The sequence below is a fragment of the Eremothecium sinecaudum genome, chromosome V, assembly GCF_001548555.1.
Source record: "Eremothecium sinecaudum strain ATCC 58844 chromosome V, complete sequence".
In the NCBI taxonomy this organism is placed as follows: domain Eukaryota; kingdom Fungi; phylum Ascomycota; class Saccharomycetes; order Saccharomycetales; family Saccharomycetaceae; genus Eremothecium; species Eremothecium sinecaudum.
Genome location: NC_030896.1, coordinates 386509 through 401252, shown reverse-complemented (window position 1 = coordinate 401252; position 14744 = coordinate 386509). Strand labels below are relative to the sequence as shown.

Genomic DNA, 14744 nt, shown 5'->3' with positions numbered 1-14744 from the left:
AGATTTGCTAACAAAGGTATATACGTGCACAACCTATAAACGGTACATTCCTTTTAGTATGTCGAGGATACGAAACATTTATAAGGCACGTCATTAAAATTTAGAATAGTGTTACAGGCTCCTCCTCCGGAATGTTTCTTTTACAGTTGTTTATTTTCATTAATTTAGGATACGTAAATTATTTTCATTTGAATTACGTCTGGCAAACCCGAAAGTAAATATTGGGAGTAAATAGCGCAATCTGTCTATAGAAAACCAATGCCAACATCCGCCGCGTCCGCCTGCGAAAGTTTGGCGCGCTTAGCAGTCCGCGAAGGATCCTGTGATAGGGGCAGAGGTTGCTTTTTGTACGTAGAAGGTGTGTAAATCTTATTGTCTTGCAAACCTATGTGGCTAGACGACAACAGAGTAGGCGCTTTTTGAAGATCAGTTTTGGCCGTTTTTGAAGTTTTGGCAGCTGCATTACTCTTAAGGTTGAAGAACGCGGTTGCTAAATTAATCTCATCCGGGGTCTGTCGGACCAAACTGCGAGGGCCCTGCATACCGCGGCCATTATTGAACAAACCGGCGGGATCGTGAACACGAACGTGGAAAGCGATTACCTCGCTGTGCAACTTGTCCCATATGATTTTAATATTGTCACCATCCTGTAGAAGAACCTTTGTTCCAGGCGGAAGTTTAATTTCGTTAACGTAGCTGACATTCGTACCATTATGACAGTACCAAATGTCGTCGAGTCCTTGCGCTGGGGATTCGTAGATGCTATTTCCAACGGGATGGCGCTTCTTGAGTATAAAGCAGTGCAGCCTTGAGAGCCTGTTGTCATTTATTTTTCCATGGCATTCATCCGCGCGGCCTATGACAAAGGGATTCACTCCCTGGGTTAGCAGGATGCTTTTCTTCACGCAGCTGCTGCTTGTAGGGATGAGTGACAGGAATAGGCCTTCATGAAGTTTTGAGGAATTTCTTTTGTTTTGGGCGGGGCCTGCTCGGCAGATCGCCTGGAGCTCATCAGATTGAGATGGCATTAAAGCACTCTTATCTGCCGCAGATGAGATAGATCCCTCACTGGGAAATATATCTATGAGCGATTTACAATTTTTACCACGAGCATGTGGCTGTATTGGAACTTTAAACCTTGGTCCTTGGCTGCCCTTTCTTTCTGCTGCCTGAGATGCAACAACACTACTGTTATTGCCTGACTCCTCCAGAGACTTCTCAACATTTTCATCATTTTTCTGTTGTGACAGCGATTGGGAGAGGGAGACGTGGAAACTCGAGGTTGTAACCAAGTAGGCTGCTCTAATCCAAGGATGCTGTAAGGCCTTCTCAGCTGTCAGTCTATCCTGTGGATTTACCTGTAGTAGGGAATCTATGAAATCACGCGCTTGTTCAGATATCTTGAAGTCTTTAAGCGGTCCCTCGTGGTATGACCCTCGAGCGATTTGCTTGTATAGTTGCTCTTGCGTGCTTCCACTGAAAGGCAGATGACCTGTTAATATCACGTAAATTAGGCAACCCATCGACCACATGTCAACAAGTGAAGAATAGAGGTTATTATGCTTATGTTGTTCATCGCCCAGCTTCCCATCGATCACTTCTGGAGCTACATATGCGAGGGTGCCACAGAAAGTTTTCATAAATGTGCCGTTACCTTGAATCTTTGCTAACCCAAAATCTGTAATCTTAACTAGAACAGGATCATCCTGTGCTATCAATATGTTATCTGGTTTCAGGTCACGATGACTTATACCCTGCGCGTGAATATAACTCACTGCTTCCAAGATCTGCCTCGATATTTCACGCCCTGCGTCTTCACCAACTGATCCATGTGCAGCTACAAAGTCCATTAAATCTCCCCCGGCTACGAACTCCATCACCAGGTAATAGCTCTCGTCGTCTTCATAGAAAGCCTTTAGAGATACTATCAGAGGATGGTTAAGTCTTCGCAGGATTTCCAGTTCCCTGGAAACACCCTCAATATTCCCCATGACCTTTCGCTTGTTTATGATCTTAACTGCAAAGGTCTTCCCGGTCTTACGCTCAACAGCCTTTTTCACTGTCGCGAAGGCCCCCTGACCCACGACCTCATCGTTTATGCAGAAATCCTTAAAAATGCCAGTAAGCTGCATTCTACTCGAGACTTCAGCATTCAGCACACCCTTTTGTCCAGAGCCCCCGGAGCCCTCTAGTATCGCTGCTTTCAGCTTATTCTGATATCTGTCGTTGAAAAATACCACGAGATTGACAACGTCCTGAGCTACGCCCTTCCCAACGGTAATCTCATCTCCCTGACTCAAAATCATGTTTTGCGATTTCTCTACTCTGCAATTGTTTAGCCAAGTCCCATTAGTAGATAGATCCTTCAGCAGAAGATTCCCATCTTCGCCTAGCATGATCTGGAAGTGCTTATTCGATAACCGATTGATATCGCCAAGGTGGTAATCGCACGTCGTCCGGTTCCTTCCAAACGTCCAGACCTTTTTGATAGCATTCTTATTCGCCATAACTTCCGCTACCTCAGCTTTCAAATCTTGGATCTTAATTTGTCCTGTAGTACAAATCACCCTGCAAACCACATCGTCATCTATCTGCTCCTGTGAAAACTTCTCAATGACATACTTCTGCGTAGCCTGGGTACCCTGCTGGGTCGGCTGAGTGATGTATTCCATAACTACCTCTCTATACTACTGTAGCAAGCATTCTTTCGACCTGAGCAATAAAGCGGAGGTTAACTACTCTCATGTTGAGAAAGGTAAGCTACGCATAACGCGAAAACTGGTGGAGTCGTTTCTTTTTACATACCTCAATAACAAGAGGCCCGCGCTCGTCAATTGCACCGCGCTAGATCCTCCACTGGTCTGATCCCATGATCCCAACTGTAGATCAGCGTTCGTCGCTTTTCTGCTTGTTTCTTATAAGTATTTGTGTTGTGGGCCAAGGGGCTGCGAAATGTGAGCGCCTTGTAAACAATCTGTGAAGAAAAACCAAGCAAGAGCCAAGTTAAACCATGGATCCTAAGTGAAGCCGTGAAAGGCCGCCTAACTTTTCTATCAGTCAATTACAGCTTGAAGGATGCCACAGTAAGCCATCCATCGCGACATACTACACATGACGAAATCGCAATCAAGGAGCCAGATAGCAAAACCCGAGCAACGTTTCATCCTCTAAGAGTTATAAAACCAGCCTACGCCCCACTGAGTTTTTTTTGAATGGTATCTTTGCCTTCCGAAAGGTCATTTATTAAGCCCGATTGACATCCACATCGCCTATTGCACATCGCCTAATGCACATCGCCTTTCGACATGCACTTCGCCTGGTGGCTTTTGTAAGCCCAAAGCATCCAAGAGATCAGCCTCAGTTGTCAATCCCACCTTTGATAGTTTCTGCTTCAGCCCAGATATAATAGGAATTGCTAAATACCTCTTCACGCTTTTAACTTCACCCCTTATAAAATCATGTTTTCATTATTAGACCCTCCATTGCCATCTATTCCCCTTCAGGGAAAGAATACAGCACATATCAGATAGTAAAGAGCCTAAGCACCGAGATTAGAATTCAGAAGTTCAATAACGAGTGCCTTACGGTGCATATTGTAATAGGAATATGAATAAACCCCGTACAAAGGAACCTTGTAGTTTAGCGTTGGTTGTTATAATTACTGAAAATTGACAACTGAAAAATGACATTATCAGATAATGACATATAAAAAGTTGTCAAGACAAATTAAAAAGCTACTGGTTTGGCTTGAAGAAATCAACGATGGTTGAAATGTCTAGTCCGGATGATAGCTCCAAAGCGAAGAAGGACTCTTCACGCTTAAATGGCTTTCGATTTGATAATATAGTTCCAAAACGGGTCAAAGACACGCGAGAGAATGCAGCTAAGGTACTAAGGAGGGAATTCTCCGATCTTGTAGTGTATGACAAGACTTATCCTGAAGGTGGAAATATTAATGAGTGGATTAAAAGCCTTCCATCTCTAAGACAGCTACACGTGCCCCCCTTGAGAATCCCCATAAGCAGGAGACTACAGACGTTGGCGGTTGCATGGCATACTGGGTGTTTCCTTTATCTATTGACGGTAACGATGTTCCTGCTTGCAAATCCTCTTTTTTGGTGGTTTATGGCACCATACCTAGTGTACCATCTGCTTGATAGAACAGCTTCCAATGGCGGAGTTACGAGGCGGTACTCTAACATGTTCAGGTCGCTTAAATTTTGGAAGCATTTTTGCGATTATTTTCCTTTGAAGGTGCACAAGGTGGTTGACCTGCAGCCTACATTCACCAGGCCGGAAAATGGAACGGAAGCGCGTGATATCAAGCAATATACACTACGGCTATGGCCTAGTACATACGTTTTGAGGTTCAATTTGAAGAAGGTTAACGATTCAGCGCCAGTTGCTACGGGCCCTAGGTATATATTTGGGTATCATCCACACGGAGTTGCTGCATTAGGTGCGTTTGGTGCGATGGCTACGGAAGGCAGTGGCTGGTCCAAGAAATTTCCTGGGATTCCGGTATGTTTGTGCACTCTCATTAACCAATTTCAGATTCCGCTGTATAAGGATTATCTGCTAGCGTTAGGCTGCACATCAGTGGGTAGGAATAACGTGCTAAAGGTACTGGAGAACAACTATTCAGTTTGCATTGTGATCGGCGGTGCACAGGAGTCACTGTTAAGTAAAGTAGGAAGCACGAAGTTGGTTATTAATAAGCGTAAAGGGTTTGTGAAGTTGGCCTTAGAGGCCGGAAATGTGAATTTGGTGCCAATATATGGGTTTGGAGAAACCGATTGCTTCAGAATCCTTGAAAGCTCCAAATATAGCATGCTACACAAATTTCAACAGTGGGTGAAGAGGCATTACGGCTTCACAATCCCTTTCTTCTTTGCGCGTGGGGTATTCAATTATGACTTTGGCTTTCTTCCTTTCAGGAACCCTATCGACGTTGTTGTAGGAGAGCCAATATATGTAGGACCTAGACGTGCAAAGCCGACTAGGGAAGAGGTCGATCATTATCATTCTTTATATATGAAGGGATTAAAGAAGGTATTTGACGACCATAAGGAGAAATTCGGTTATGGTGATAAGGAATTGGAAATTGCCGAGTAAATAAATAATCCCTAGAACTCTAGGACCTTTTAAATAAACTTTTAAAATACCATTATGCGACTTTTGCGTTTAACGCTACATATTATTCCTTCTTATTAAATGTGAGTGATTTTTTCTATAACCTTACCCATTTAAAGGTAATAAAAGGCGACGAAATAAAGCGCTTACAGCTGTGAACAATTATATCACTGAGGTGTATTTGTGTCCTAAGATGGTAGAAAAACGGATAGTTAATGAAGAAGATGTGGAGAAGTGGAAAGAGTCGGATACTTTCAAGAGTTTCGTTGATTTCATTGTTCAACTAGCCGAATCCGTCAGAGGTAGGGAAAATACGGATTACGATAAACCTATTAGCGATTCAATAGAAGCTGTACATAGGTTGTTGAATACTGTATCTTCAATCATTGAAAAACATCCTGTTGTAAAAGATGCGAAGAGTTCTAGGTTTGGGAAAGTTGAATATAGAGACTTTTATGATGATATTAAGGGTCAATCCAGGGAGCTTATTGCGGCGCTAAGTAAAGATCTAAAAGCAGAGGATATTGAAGAATTATCAGTATATTTAAATGAATCTTGGGGCAATCGGTTGCGTATAGATTATGGTTCCGGGCATGAGTTGAACTTTATGTGTTTCTTATATGGTCTAGTCAACCTTGGCGTGCTGAAAATGGAAACAGACGCTACTAATATAGTGTTACGACTATTTATTAAGTACTTAGAGGTCATGCGACAGTTGGAAATGACATATTGGCTTGAACCGGCTGGTTCCCATGGGGTTTGGGGATTAGACGACTACCACTTCCTTCCATTTTTATTTGGCGCCTTCCAGCTCTCCACACATAAGCATTTGATTCCAAAATCCATTCATAACGAAGAAGTGGTCGAAATATTTGAGGGGAAATACTTGTATTTTGATTGCATTGCGTTTATAAATCGGGTGAAGGTTACCGCATCTCTTAGATGGCATTCCCCTATGTTGGACGATATTAGTGGTGTTAAGACATGGTCCAAGGTGGCAGAAGGCATGGTAAAAATGTACAAAGCCGAAGTGCTCATAAGAATGCCTGTTATGCAGCATTTTTACTTTTCGTCCTTTTTACCAGCACCGGAAGGCATTTCTCCACCTAAAGACCCTCAAGCAGCGGACGAAAACAACTGCGCAGCTCACGCGCACAGCGGGTGGGGCGATTGTTGTGGCATACCAATTCCAAGTGCCATAGCTGCAGTTAAGCTGAATAACAATAATAAACGTCCGTTACAGTCTGATTAAGTTAGCCACACACAAAAAACTTACCATGCGAACCTTAACTGCGATGCCGTGAAAACAGGTGGCTTCCAAATTAGTTTCTCAGGATCTATCGACCTTCTCTTCTTTGCAACTAGTTTTTCATATCTCAACATAACATCTTCATTTAGGAATAAGATATACTGACCTTTGTAGTATCTAAGAATATTCAAAGCTTTCGCAGTATGGAGGATATCTGTAGTAGTCATAGATGTCATGTTGCTGATTTCGTCGATGGTCACCTCCGACCCATTTTCTACCAGTAATTTGATTAATGTGTCCGACCAATATGCTCTGTACGACAACAGACCCAAATCTGATAGTGGCTTTTCTGGAGAACCGACTTTATTCTCTTTTTTAGATAGTTCATAGGAAAACTCAATTAATAGTCGCCCAAAACCCATCCGCTGATATTGCGGTAATGTCAATATACATGCAACATTGTAGCCGTCTGCCGACTCTTTTTCTTTGGAAAAATAACCAACCAAGTGGTGACCCAGTTCATCCCGCTGCGTCATGCAATAAAAGAGGAAGGGATCCACGTCGTAATACAATGTTTTATGATCCAAGAACAACTTGGACAGCAAACACAGGTTCCGACACCACGTCCTCTGCTTCTTCCCATCTATTTCAAAAAAAGAAATGTACGAGTCTCTGTAAATTTCATTCCCTGGAGGATGTCGTAATGTGCATTTCTTTCTATATCTCTCGTACTGCTTTTTCGACCCGAAATATTGCAGAGAAAAATCATCAATATATACAACTGCCTCCTCAGTAAGTTCAATAGGATACGGAGAAAAGTACCATGGTTCAATCTCATGTTTGCCTATGATGACCTTGCTTAAATTTCTAACACGAGCAACTTCATGCGGATTTTGAGTCATTGATCCCGATGTTCTCAACTTCTTAATTTCATCATCACGACTAATAGCTTCATCTCCAACGCCCTGCACATTTAGGTTTTCTAAGTCCAAGATATCTGCTCCATCTGGAGTTTCACCTTCTGCAGCTCTAGGAGTAGCACTTTTACGCTGCTTCTTCTTCTTCTTTTCTTCAGGATCTTTAGGTTTTGGGAAATAAACCTCCCTTTTGAAATCTATTCTTGATGCTAATATCCATTCATCTAAACGCTTATTAAAATCAATGTAATGCACGTAAAATTTCGGTGGTTGTCTCCTACTATTGATGGACAGTATTTCAGCCAAACGGAATTCGGTATCTTTTTCGACCCAACATTTGCAACCTATTATAATATCTTCAGCGTTATCTATTTTTTTGGATATTTCAGGCTCCCTTTCCTCCTTATTGGACATCTTAGCCCTTTAAATTTAGTTTAAACCATTCTATTAGTCGCTTGTATTAGCCTTAACTACTAAGCTCTTTCTTTGCAGCAGTGAAAATTTCTGGTGATGCCTGACTACTAAAGATCTCCAAATTACAACCAACATAAATATTAAGCATAAAGCTACTCAATTATATCGCTATTTAGATCTTTTTATACTCAGAATCTCTGACTAATTAGACTTGGGTTCCACGGCAGTGAGGGATGCGTATCTGGCGATGCATCAGCAATTTGTTTCCATATTTTGATAGTTTTATCACTTTCGCAAGTAATTAAACGAAGTCCACTACGATCAAAGCTACTTGCCAGTATCCCACGCTCGCTTTCCAGGGATCCTGGTGCTTCTTTTGTTTCTAGAGTTTGGTATTTATGTCCTGTCTTATAATCAAAGAAACTTAGTTGGCCGTTGTCACTACCTGCGAATAGAACGCCATTAGGATTACATGCAAGAGTATTAATGACTCCTAGAGATTCTGACTGGTAGTTAGTAAGTAATTGGCCTTCCGGGAGCGACCAAGATCGTATATCGTCCGTGCAAGCGGATGCAAATGAGAATTCGGATGGGTTAAACGCAATGTCTCTAACATTACGTTTATGGTGTGTCTGAACTGACATTGCTTTGCCAGCAGTGATGTCCCAGAGCCGGACTGTAGCATCTGTGGATGCACTGACTGCCTGCGGATCCACAGGCAAGCAGCGAACCTTATTTATAGGGCCTTTATGACCAACAAGTGTCATAACTGCCAACCTCGTCCTAATGTCCCATATACGAATGACTGAATCTCGACCTGCAGACATAATCAAATCCAAAGTTGGGTGGACATCCACGGAATTCACTCCAGATAATGTTCCGTGAAATTCCCTGATCGCAGAGTTCTTTTCGAGATCCCAGCACTTTATAAGCTTATCTGAGCTTGCTGAAAACATATATGGGTGCCGCTTAGATATACAAATGTCCTTCACTGTCATAATATGCCCTTGGAGTGTCAATTTCAGCTTCCCACTAGCCAGGTCCCAGATTTTAATTGTAGAGTCGTCACTTCCAGTTGCGAACCACTCATTTTCAACAGGTTCCACAGCTACACATCGTACCCAACCAGTGTGTCCATTAATAACCCTCTTTAACTTCCATGGTGCATGCCATTCTGGTTTCTGAGAGAGTAATTTTCCGTAGCGCCTGAAAACAGTCTGTTCTTGTTGTCCTTGAAAAACTTTATTAATCAGACTTTCAGACTCTTTACCATTTGGATTATACGGTACTAAAGTTTTGTCTGACTTAGATGCTTCATTTCTATGATTTAACTTGTACTCATCGTATAGCTGTAGAGCCGATTTACTTCGATCGATTTCCGCTTGTAAGTAAGAAGGAAGCGTTGACATATGCTTAAATTGGTTGTTCCACCTGGAATTAACGTAGACAGCGTCAATATCATCCAATCCATGATCCATAGCTCCAATAAAAGACCCTTTAGTACGCTCTAATTGCTTTAATCAAGTTATTGGTAGAGCATTGAAGTGGTCATTATTGACGTTATACATTTAAAAGTGAAATTTTGCAGAAGCGATGCTCATCGCCCATAACATTGGACAGTTAGTAAAGTAAACGGTCAATTGAGACAATTACTCCTCCTTCAAATTCCATATAATGTCTCAAGAGAATAATAAACGGTCTGTTGATGATACCAGTAATTCAGCTACCAAAAAGCCCAAAACTACTGACAATACCGGAATTTCTGAAGCTGACGTTGGTATAAGTCACTATATAACTGCAGAATTGCCTGGATTTAGAGGTCAAATTAAGCAGCGGTATTCAGATTTTATGGTTAATGAAGTTAAAAAAGATGGCGAAACTGTTTATTTGACCGATAAGGGATTTAAAATGCCAAAGCGTGAGAAACCATCTGCTGAGGAATTAAAAGAAAGACAAGAAGCCGAGGCTGCGAAGAGAAAGGACTTTAAAGTTGATGAAGAAATTAGGGCTCAGTTGGTTGAGATACTAGGAGAAGAGGATATGTGTAAGATAGAAGATGTGTACTTTAATGGTGCAAAGATGGAGACTTCAAAGTCATTCGATGATAAGTCGAATAGAACAAAGATTCATCAGCTACTTCGTCAGGCTTTTGACAACAAGCTAGAGTCAGTAACTTCTGAAACAAATACCTTCCGTGTTGCCATGTCAAATAAAGGAACTCGTGTCAATAAACAAGAGTTGTTGGAGAAGACTAAGGACGCCAACGGTGTTGTGAACTGGGGATATGGCCCATCCAAGCCTTATCTTCATTTCACTATGTACAAGGAAAACAAAGACACTATGGATGCTGTTAATACAATTGCTAAGTATTTGAGGATTCCAACCAAGCTGGTAAGATTTGCAGGTACTAAGGATCGTAGGGCAGTAACTTGTCAAAGACTCTCAGTCTCTACTATTGGTGTAGATAGATTGAATTCGCTAAATCAATGTTTGAAGGGTATTGCGCTTGGTGGCTTTAAATTTGAAAATGAAAGCTTGAGTTTAGGCGACTTGGATGGCAATGAGTTTGTCATTGTAATAAGAGAAGTCAGCACATCCCCGGAGAGCACTATGGGGTTGGAAACCATTTTGAAAGAGGGTTGTTCATCATTGGAGAACAAGGGTTTTATTAATTACTATGGTATGCAAAGATTTGGAACATTTAGCATTTCAACTCATGAAATTGGTAAGTATTTATTGAACGAACAATGGAAGACTGCAGCCGACTTGATTTTATCTGAGCAAGTAAATGTTTTACCTAAATCTGTTGAAGCTAGAAAAATATGGGCCGAGACAAAAGATCCTAAACTTGCATTAGCTAAGATGCCTAGACAATGTCTCGCGGAGACTGCTATTCTCTATGAATTAGCACGTCATACTGTGGACGAGCATGGTGACTTTCCTGTTACTGCATACTACACTGCTATCATGAAAATCCCGAGGAACCTAAGAACAATGTACGTCCATGCCTACCAAAGTTACGTTTGGAACATGGTTGCCAGCAAGCGCATCGAGCTCCATGGCCTGAATGTGGTTGCTGGGGATCTGGTTTTGGACCAGTCTGGTGAAGAAAAAGACCTTTTAGCCTTGGATCCAACTGATTCAGAACCTGCATTCGCCGAAGACTTACGCGAGACTCAATTTGCTCGAGCTAAACCACTTTCACAGGCAGATGTGGAGAGCGGCAAATGGAGCATCCAAGATGTGCTTCTACCTACTCCTGGATTTGATATATTATACCCTGAGAATGAGGAGTTGAAGAACCTCTACGTTGAAATTATGGCGAAAGATAACTTAGATCCTTTCACAATGAAGAAAAAGGTTCGTGACTTCTCATTGGCCGGTTCTTACAGAAACATTATTCAAACTGCCAAGAATATTGAGTATCATATTGTGAAGTACGATAACAGTACTCAACAACTAATCAACACTGACCTTGAAATAATGAACAATAAGAAGGCGAAAGAAAATGGCCGCAGTTACATGAAGGACAAATTAGAAAGGATTATTCCAGAGAAGGACGGTAATATGACGGCTATCATTTTAAAGTTTAAGCTAGACATTTCTGCGTATGCTACCATGGCCTTGCGTGAATTGATGAAGTTAGAAACATCGCGTCGCGGTGACATGTGCGATGTAAGAACTTGATGCCCGCACGACTCAAAAAACTGCTATTCGATCTGGAATATGCATATCGTTAATTATTATGCATAGCATTAGGAGAATTTTTATTGTGCAAATATTGAACGTTGCAACATTTTGAAGGATACCTCACTACGTAAATTAATCGAACGCTCGAACATAAGAAACAGCAAACGAATATTTTCTATTACAAGATGGATATTTTTGTCATCCGGGAAGATTGATTTTTTCTAATTTTTATTCAGCCTATTTATAATGGGGGTGCTGTCGCTTAGGATGACGGACGTCAGCCTACCCAACTACACAAAACCCTGACACATAACGACCCATTAAACCTAAAAAACTATTTAAAGACAAAATTCTTATTTCTGAGTCTCATTTGCTTGGCGATCCATTGAGTACCATACTTGGCACAGAAACAACAGACAACAGAGAGATAGTTGGATATCAAATAAAGTAGGACTACTGCTAACTACAACTTCTTCATTAATATAACCAGATAACCTAAGGATTTTAGATATCAAAATGACATCACAAGGGACTTTTTTAGACAACTATGCTGCCAAGGATAACGACTCGTTAAGAAGTAAGATGTTATCAATTGCTTCATTGATGAGCGGTAACAGCTCGACAAATTCGATCTCAAGCAAAGAGAAGGAGAGATTTGGACTAAGAAAGTTGGCTAGGAGTTATTTGAAAGCAGCAAACAGGACTGAAAGAACAATGAACAAAACTGAAAATCAGGATAATAGCGACATTTCAGTAGCTCCATATACAAAGAAGATGTTGATAGGGAAGATCCACACAAAAAGTGGAACTAAAATTTATCTTGATACCAACAAATCGAGAGAATCTCTTCTGATTCGGAAGCATCATTCACACGAAAAGTCAGATGAAGATGCATCGAGCGTCCCCCAATTGAAATATGACGGTGACTACGATCCTGTGCTCGGAAAGTTGCAAATAAACTCATCATCAGAAGATGAGGATTCCGAATGGTTGGAATCTGGTCTACAAGATAGATGCTTAGTAGTGATACGCGACTTTCCAACAGGTACAGGCTTGAAAAGTGTTTTGAACCAAGTACAAGGCGGTGCTCTCAAAAATATCACGGTTCAATATAGAAAGGAAAGTAGTCAATTAAAAACCGTTGAATTGGAGTTCCAATGCCCTGAAGATGCGCAGCATTTTATGGAGTATGGACGACATTCTGTTTTCCAAATCAACGGTGTTCATTTAAGACCAAGATGGGGCACTCAATCTTTAAGTGAGAATTTTGAAGCATCCATAAACCATGCGACTCAAAAAGATTCACTTAACGTTTACTCACCATCAAGCCGTTGTCTTTTGTTGAAGAAACAAGGCAGTAGAAATCCAAAGCATTCGAGTTGTCATTATCCCTCACCTAGGTCTCATATTTGTGATTTAAATATTCAAGAGTTAAAGAAGGACTTTGGTCAGTTTGGAAATATACTAGATATTTCCCCTATGATTTCAAGGAAGTTGTGTGTCCAGATTAACTTCTTCGACATAAAGAGTGCCATGGATGCCTTGCAATCATACAAATGTAGTAATTCGCCATTGAACCGTAAATATGCTGATTCTTGGACCATTGGATATGGCAAAGATATTACAGATAAACCATGTGTTCATGTCTAAAGAATGACAATTATAATTTATCCATTCAATAAATACAAACTTCATAATATATCTTATAATAATAAAGTGATATAACATACATAGGTACTAACTATTTTCTATCAAGGACAACCAATAGGCCACCAACCAAATGCAGAGAGCCTGTAACAAATATATCCAAAGGTTCATTTCTCTCTCTGAGCATTGTCACAGCAGAATCAATGTCGGGAGCGATGTTAGACGTCGAAGATTTATCCTTATGCAATTCATCCCATGCGACACTTAGAGCTTTTTGTAGTTCCATTTTTCTGACACCCTCAGGCGATTCATTAACACTCACCAAATCGGGGCTATACGTGCCCAATTTCCAAGTAATGTTAGTTGTAAATATGGCCTCATCAAATGAGACAGTATTTTGCAAGGCATTGTTCAACTCTGCAACTAATTCATTTGCATTTCTTTTTTGCTGATTGAATAAGAGTACTTTCTTATTGGGAGAGCTTCCTGTCGTTTCTGCAAACCATTGAGAAGCAGCAATAATACTATCCTTAGTGTGAGCACCGTCGATATACCATGTAATGTTTCCTTCCTTAATTGTTTGGCAGCGTCCTTCCCATTTTGCTTGAATTAAACCTTCAACGAACTTCTCTGGGAGTTTGGCATTTACGTCTGTAACATCTAGCCCAGTTTCAATACCAGCATTCTTCAAGCTTTCATTGGCAAGAGCAACGGCCAAGGAGGCATTAGAAACCTGAAAAGAACCTGCAATTCCCAGCTTTACCCCATTAAGCTCTGAAAATGGACGAACTTCTGTTAATTTGGTGTCAACTTCCTTGGCGCAGTTCTTCAAGACTGACATAGCTTCGGTGACCTGATTTTGAACGCTAAATGCTGGGGATCCGTTCTTAAAAATACCACCTTTATTAAAAGCAATTTCCTCGATCGTGTTACCCAACATGTTCGTATGGTCAATGCCTATGAGAGAAACACCGCAGGCTACCGGTTTTTCAATAATATTAGTGCTATCGTGGAGGCCACCTATACCGACTTCAAATATACAAGCATCACATCCCTCCTTCATGAAGACATAGAATGACATCAAAGTCAGGTACTTAAAGTACGATGGCCTAGCAACTTCTTTTTCTTCAGCCGATTTGTCTCTAGCAGCTTCAAGCTTATCCCAAACCTCAAAAAAAAACTTCGAAAACTTCTCTTCTGAAATTGGCTCACCATTGATCATAATGCGTTCCCTGATAGTCCTAAGATGTGGAGAAGTAAACATACCGATCTTTTTAAATTTGTTACGGTATTGCATTAAAATGGACTGAGTAAAAGCTGCAGTAGATCCCTTACCCTTCGTGCCGGTAACATGTATAATATTCAATTGATTATAACTCGATGGGTTATATCCAATCTCACGAGACCATTGTTGCATTTCCCGTAAATTATTCTTGTTAACATAACCTGGCGTATTAGTTATAACTGGCACATTAGCAGTTATAGATTGCAGACTATTTAGATGTTCAACAGCATCTTGATACGTCCTACTAGCCATTCTTACCAAACTTCTAGCTACCATCCGAGAAACAAACTAGTAAGATCGTAACTGCAAGATTTAAAGCGATGCATGAGACCTGATGACACATCTGAAGATGAACATCCTGCTCATCAGCGTTTAAAATGCATGTTAGCATATGATTATACACCCTTAC

At 40.9% G+C, this 14744-nt stretch overlaps 8 protein-coding genes across 8 annotated transcripts; 4 read left to right on the top strand and 4 right to left on the bottom strand.

Moving 5' to 3' along the window:
- Positions 1–245: 245 nt before the first annotated feature.
- Positions 246–2672, bottom strand: RAD53 (serine/threonine/tyrosine protein kinase RAD53; the record flags this gene model as incomplete). The annotated part of the gene is made up of 1 exon (XM_018132591.1): positions 246–2672. The coding sequence occupies one exon, from the start codon at positions 2670–2672 to the stop codon at positions 246–248; it is 2427 nt and encodes an 808-aa protein (XP_017988128.1).
- A 1090-nt stretch (positions 2673–3762) lies between these two features.
- On the top strand, positions 3763–5115 carry DGA1 (diacylglycerol O-acyltransferase; the record flags this gene model as incomplete). Its single annotated transcript, XM_018132592.1, has 1 exon — positions 3763–5115. The coding sequence occupies one exon, from the start codon at positions 3763–3765 to the stop codon at positions 5113–5115; it is 1353 nt and encodes a 450-aa protein (XP_017988127.1).
- Positions 5116–5326: 211 nt separating this feature from the next.
- Positions 5327–6385, top strand: RRD2 (peptidylprolyl isomerase RRD2; the record flags this gene model as incomplete). The annotated part of the gene is made up of 1 exon (XM_018132593.1): positions 5327–6385. The coding sequence occupies one exon, from the start codon at positions 5327–5329 to the stop codon at positions 6383–6385; it is 1059 nt and encodes a 352-aa protein (XP_017988126.1).
- Positions 6386–6405: 20 nt separating this feature from the next.
- On the bottom strand, positions 6406–7713 carry ESA1 (NuA4 histone acetyltransferase complex catalytic subunit ESA1; the record flags this gene model as incomplete). The annotated part of the gene is made up of 1 exon (XM_018132594.1): positions 6406–7713. One exon carries the CDS (start codon positions 7711–7713, stop codon positions 6406–6408), a length of 1308 nt encoding a protein of 435 aa, XP_017988125.1.
- Positions 7714–7901: 188 nt separating this feature from the next.
- On the bottom strand, positions 7902–9191 carry PRP46 (mRNA splicing protein PRP46; the record flags this gene model as incomplete). Its single annotated transcript, XM_018132595.1, has 1 exon — positions 7902–9191. The coding sequence occupies one exon, from the start codon at positions 9189–9191 to the stop codon at positions 7902–7904; it is 1290 nt and encodes a 429-aa protein (XP_017988124.1).
- A 196-nt stretch (positions 9192–9387) lies between these two features.
- PUS7 (pseudouridine synthase PUS7) lies at positions 9388–11400 on the top strand (the record flags this gene model as incomplete). The annotated part of the gene is made up of 1 exon (XM_018132596.1): positions 9388–11400. One exon carries the CDS (start codon positions 9388–9390, stop codon positions 11398–11400), a length of 2013 nt encoding a protein of 670 aa, XP_017988123.1.
- Positions 11401–11919: 519 nt separating this feature from the next.
- On the top strand, positions 11920–13053 carry SSP2 (Ssp2p; the record flags this gene model as incomplete). Its single annotated transcript, XM_018132597.1, has 1 exon — positions 11920–13053. The coding sequence occupies one exon, from the start codon at positions 11920–11922 to the stop codon at positions 13051–13053; it is 1134 nt and encodes a 377-aa protein (XP_017988122.1).
- Positions 13054–13144: 91 nt separating this feature from the next.
- On the bottom strand, positions 13145–14611 carry MET7 (tetrahydrofolate synthase; the record flags this gene model as incomplete). The annotated part of the gene is made up of 1 exon (XM_018132598.1): positions 13145–14611. One exon carries the CDS (start codon positions 14609–14611, stop codon positions 13145–13147), a length of 1467 nt encoding a protein of 488 aa, XP_017988121.1.
- Between the last annotated feature and the right edge of the window lie 133 nt (positions 14612–14744).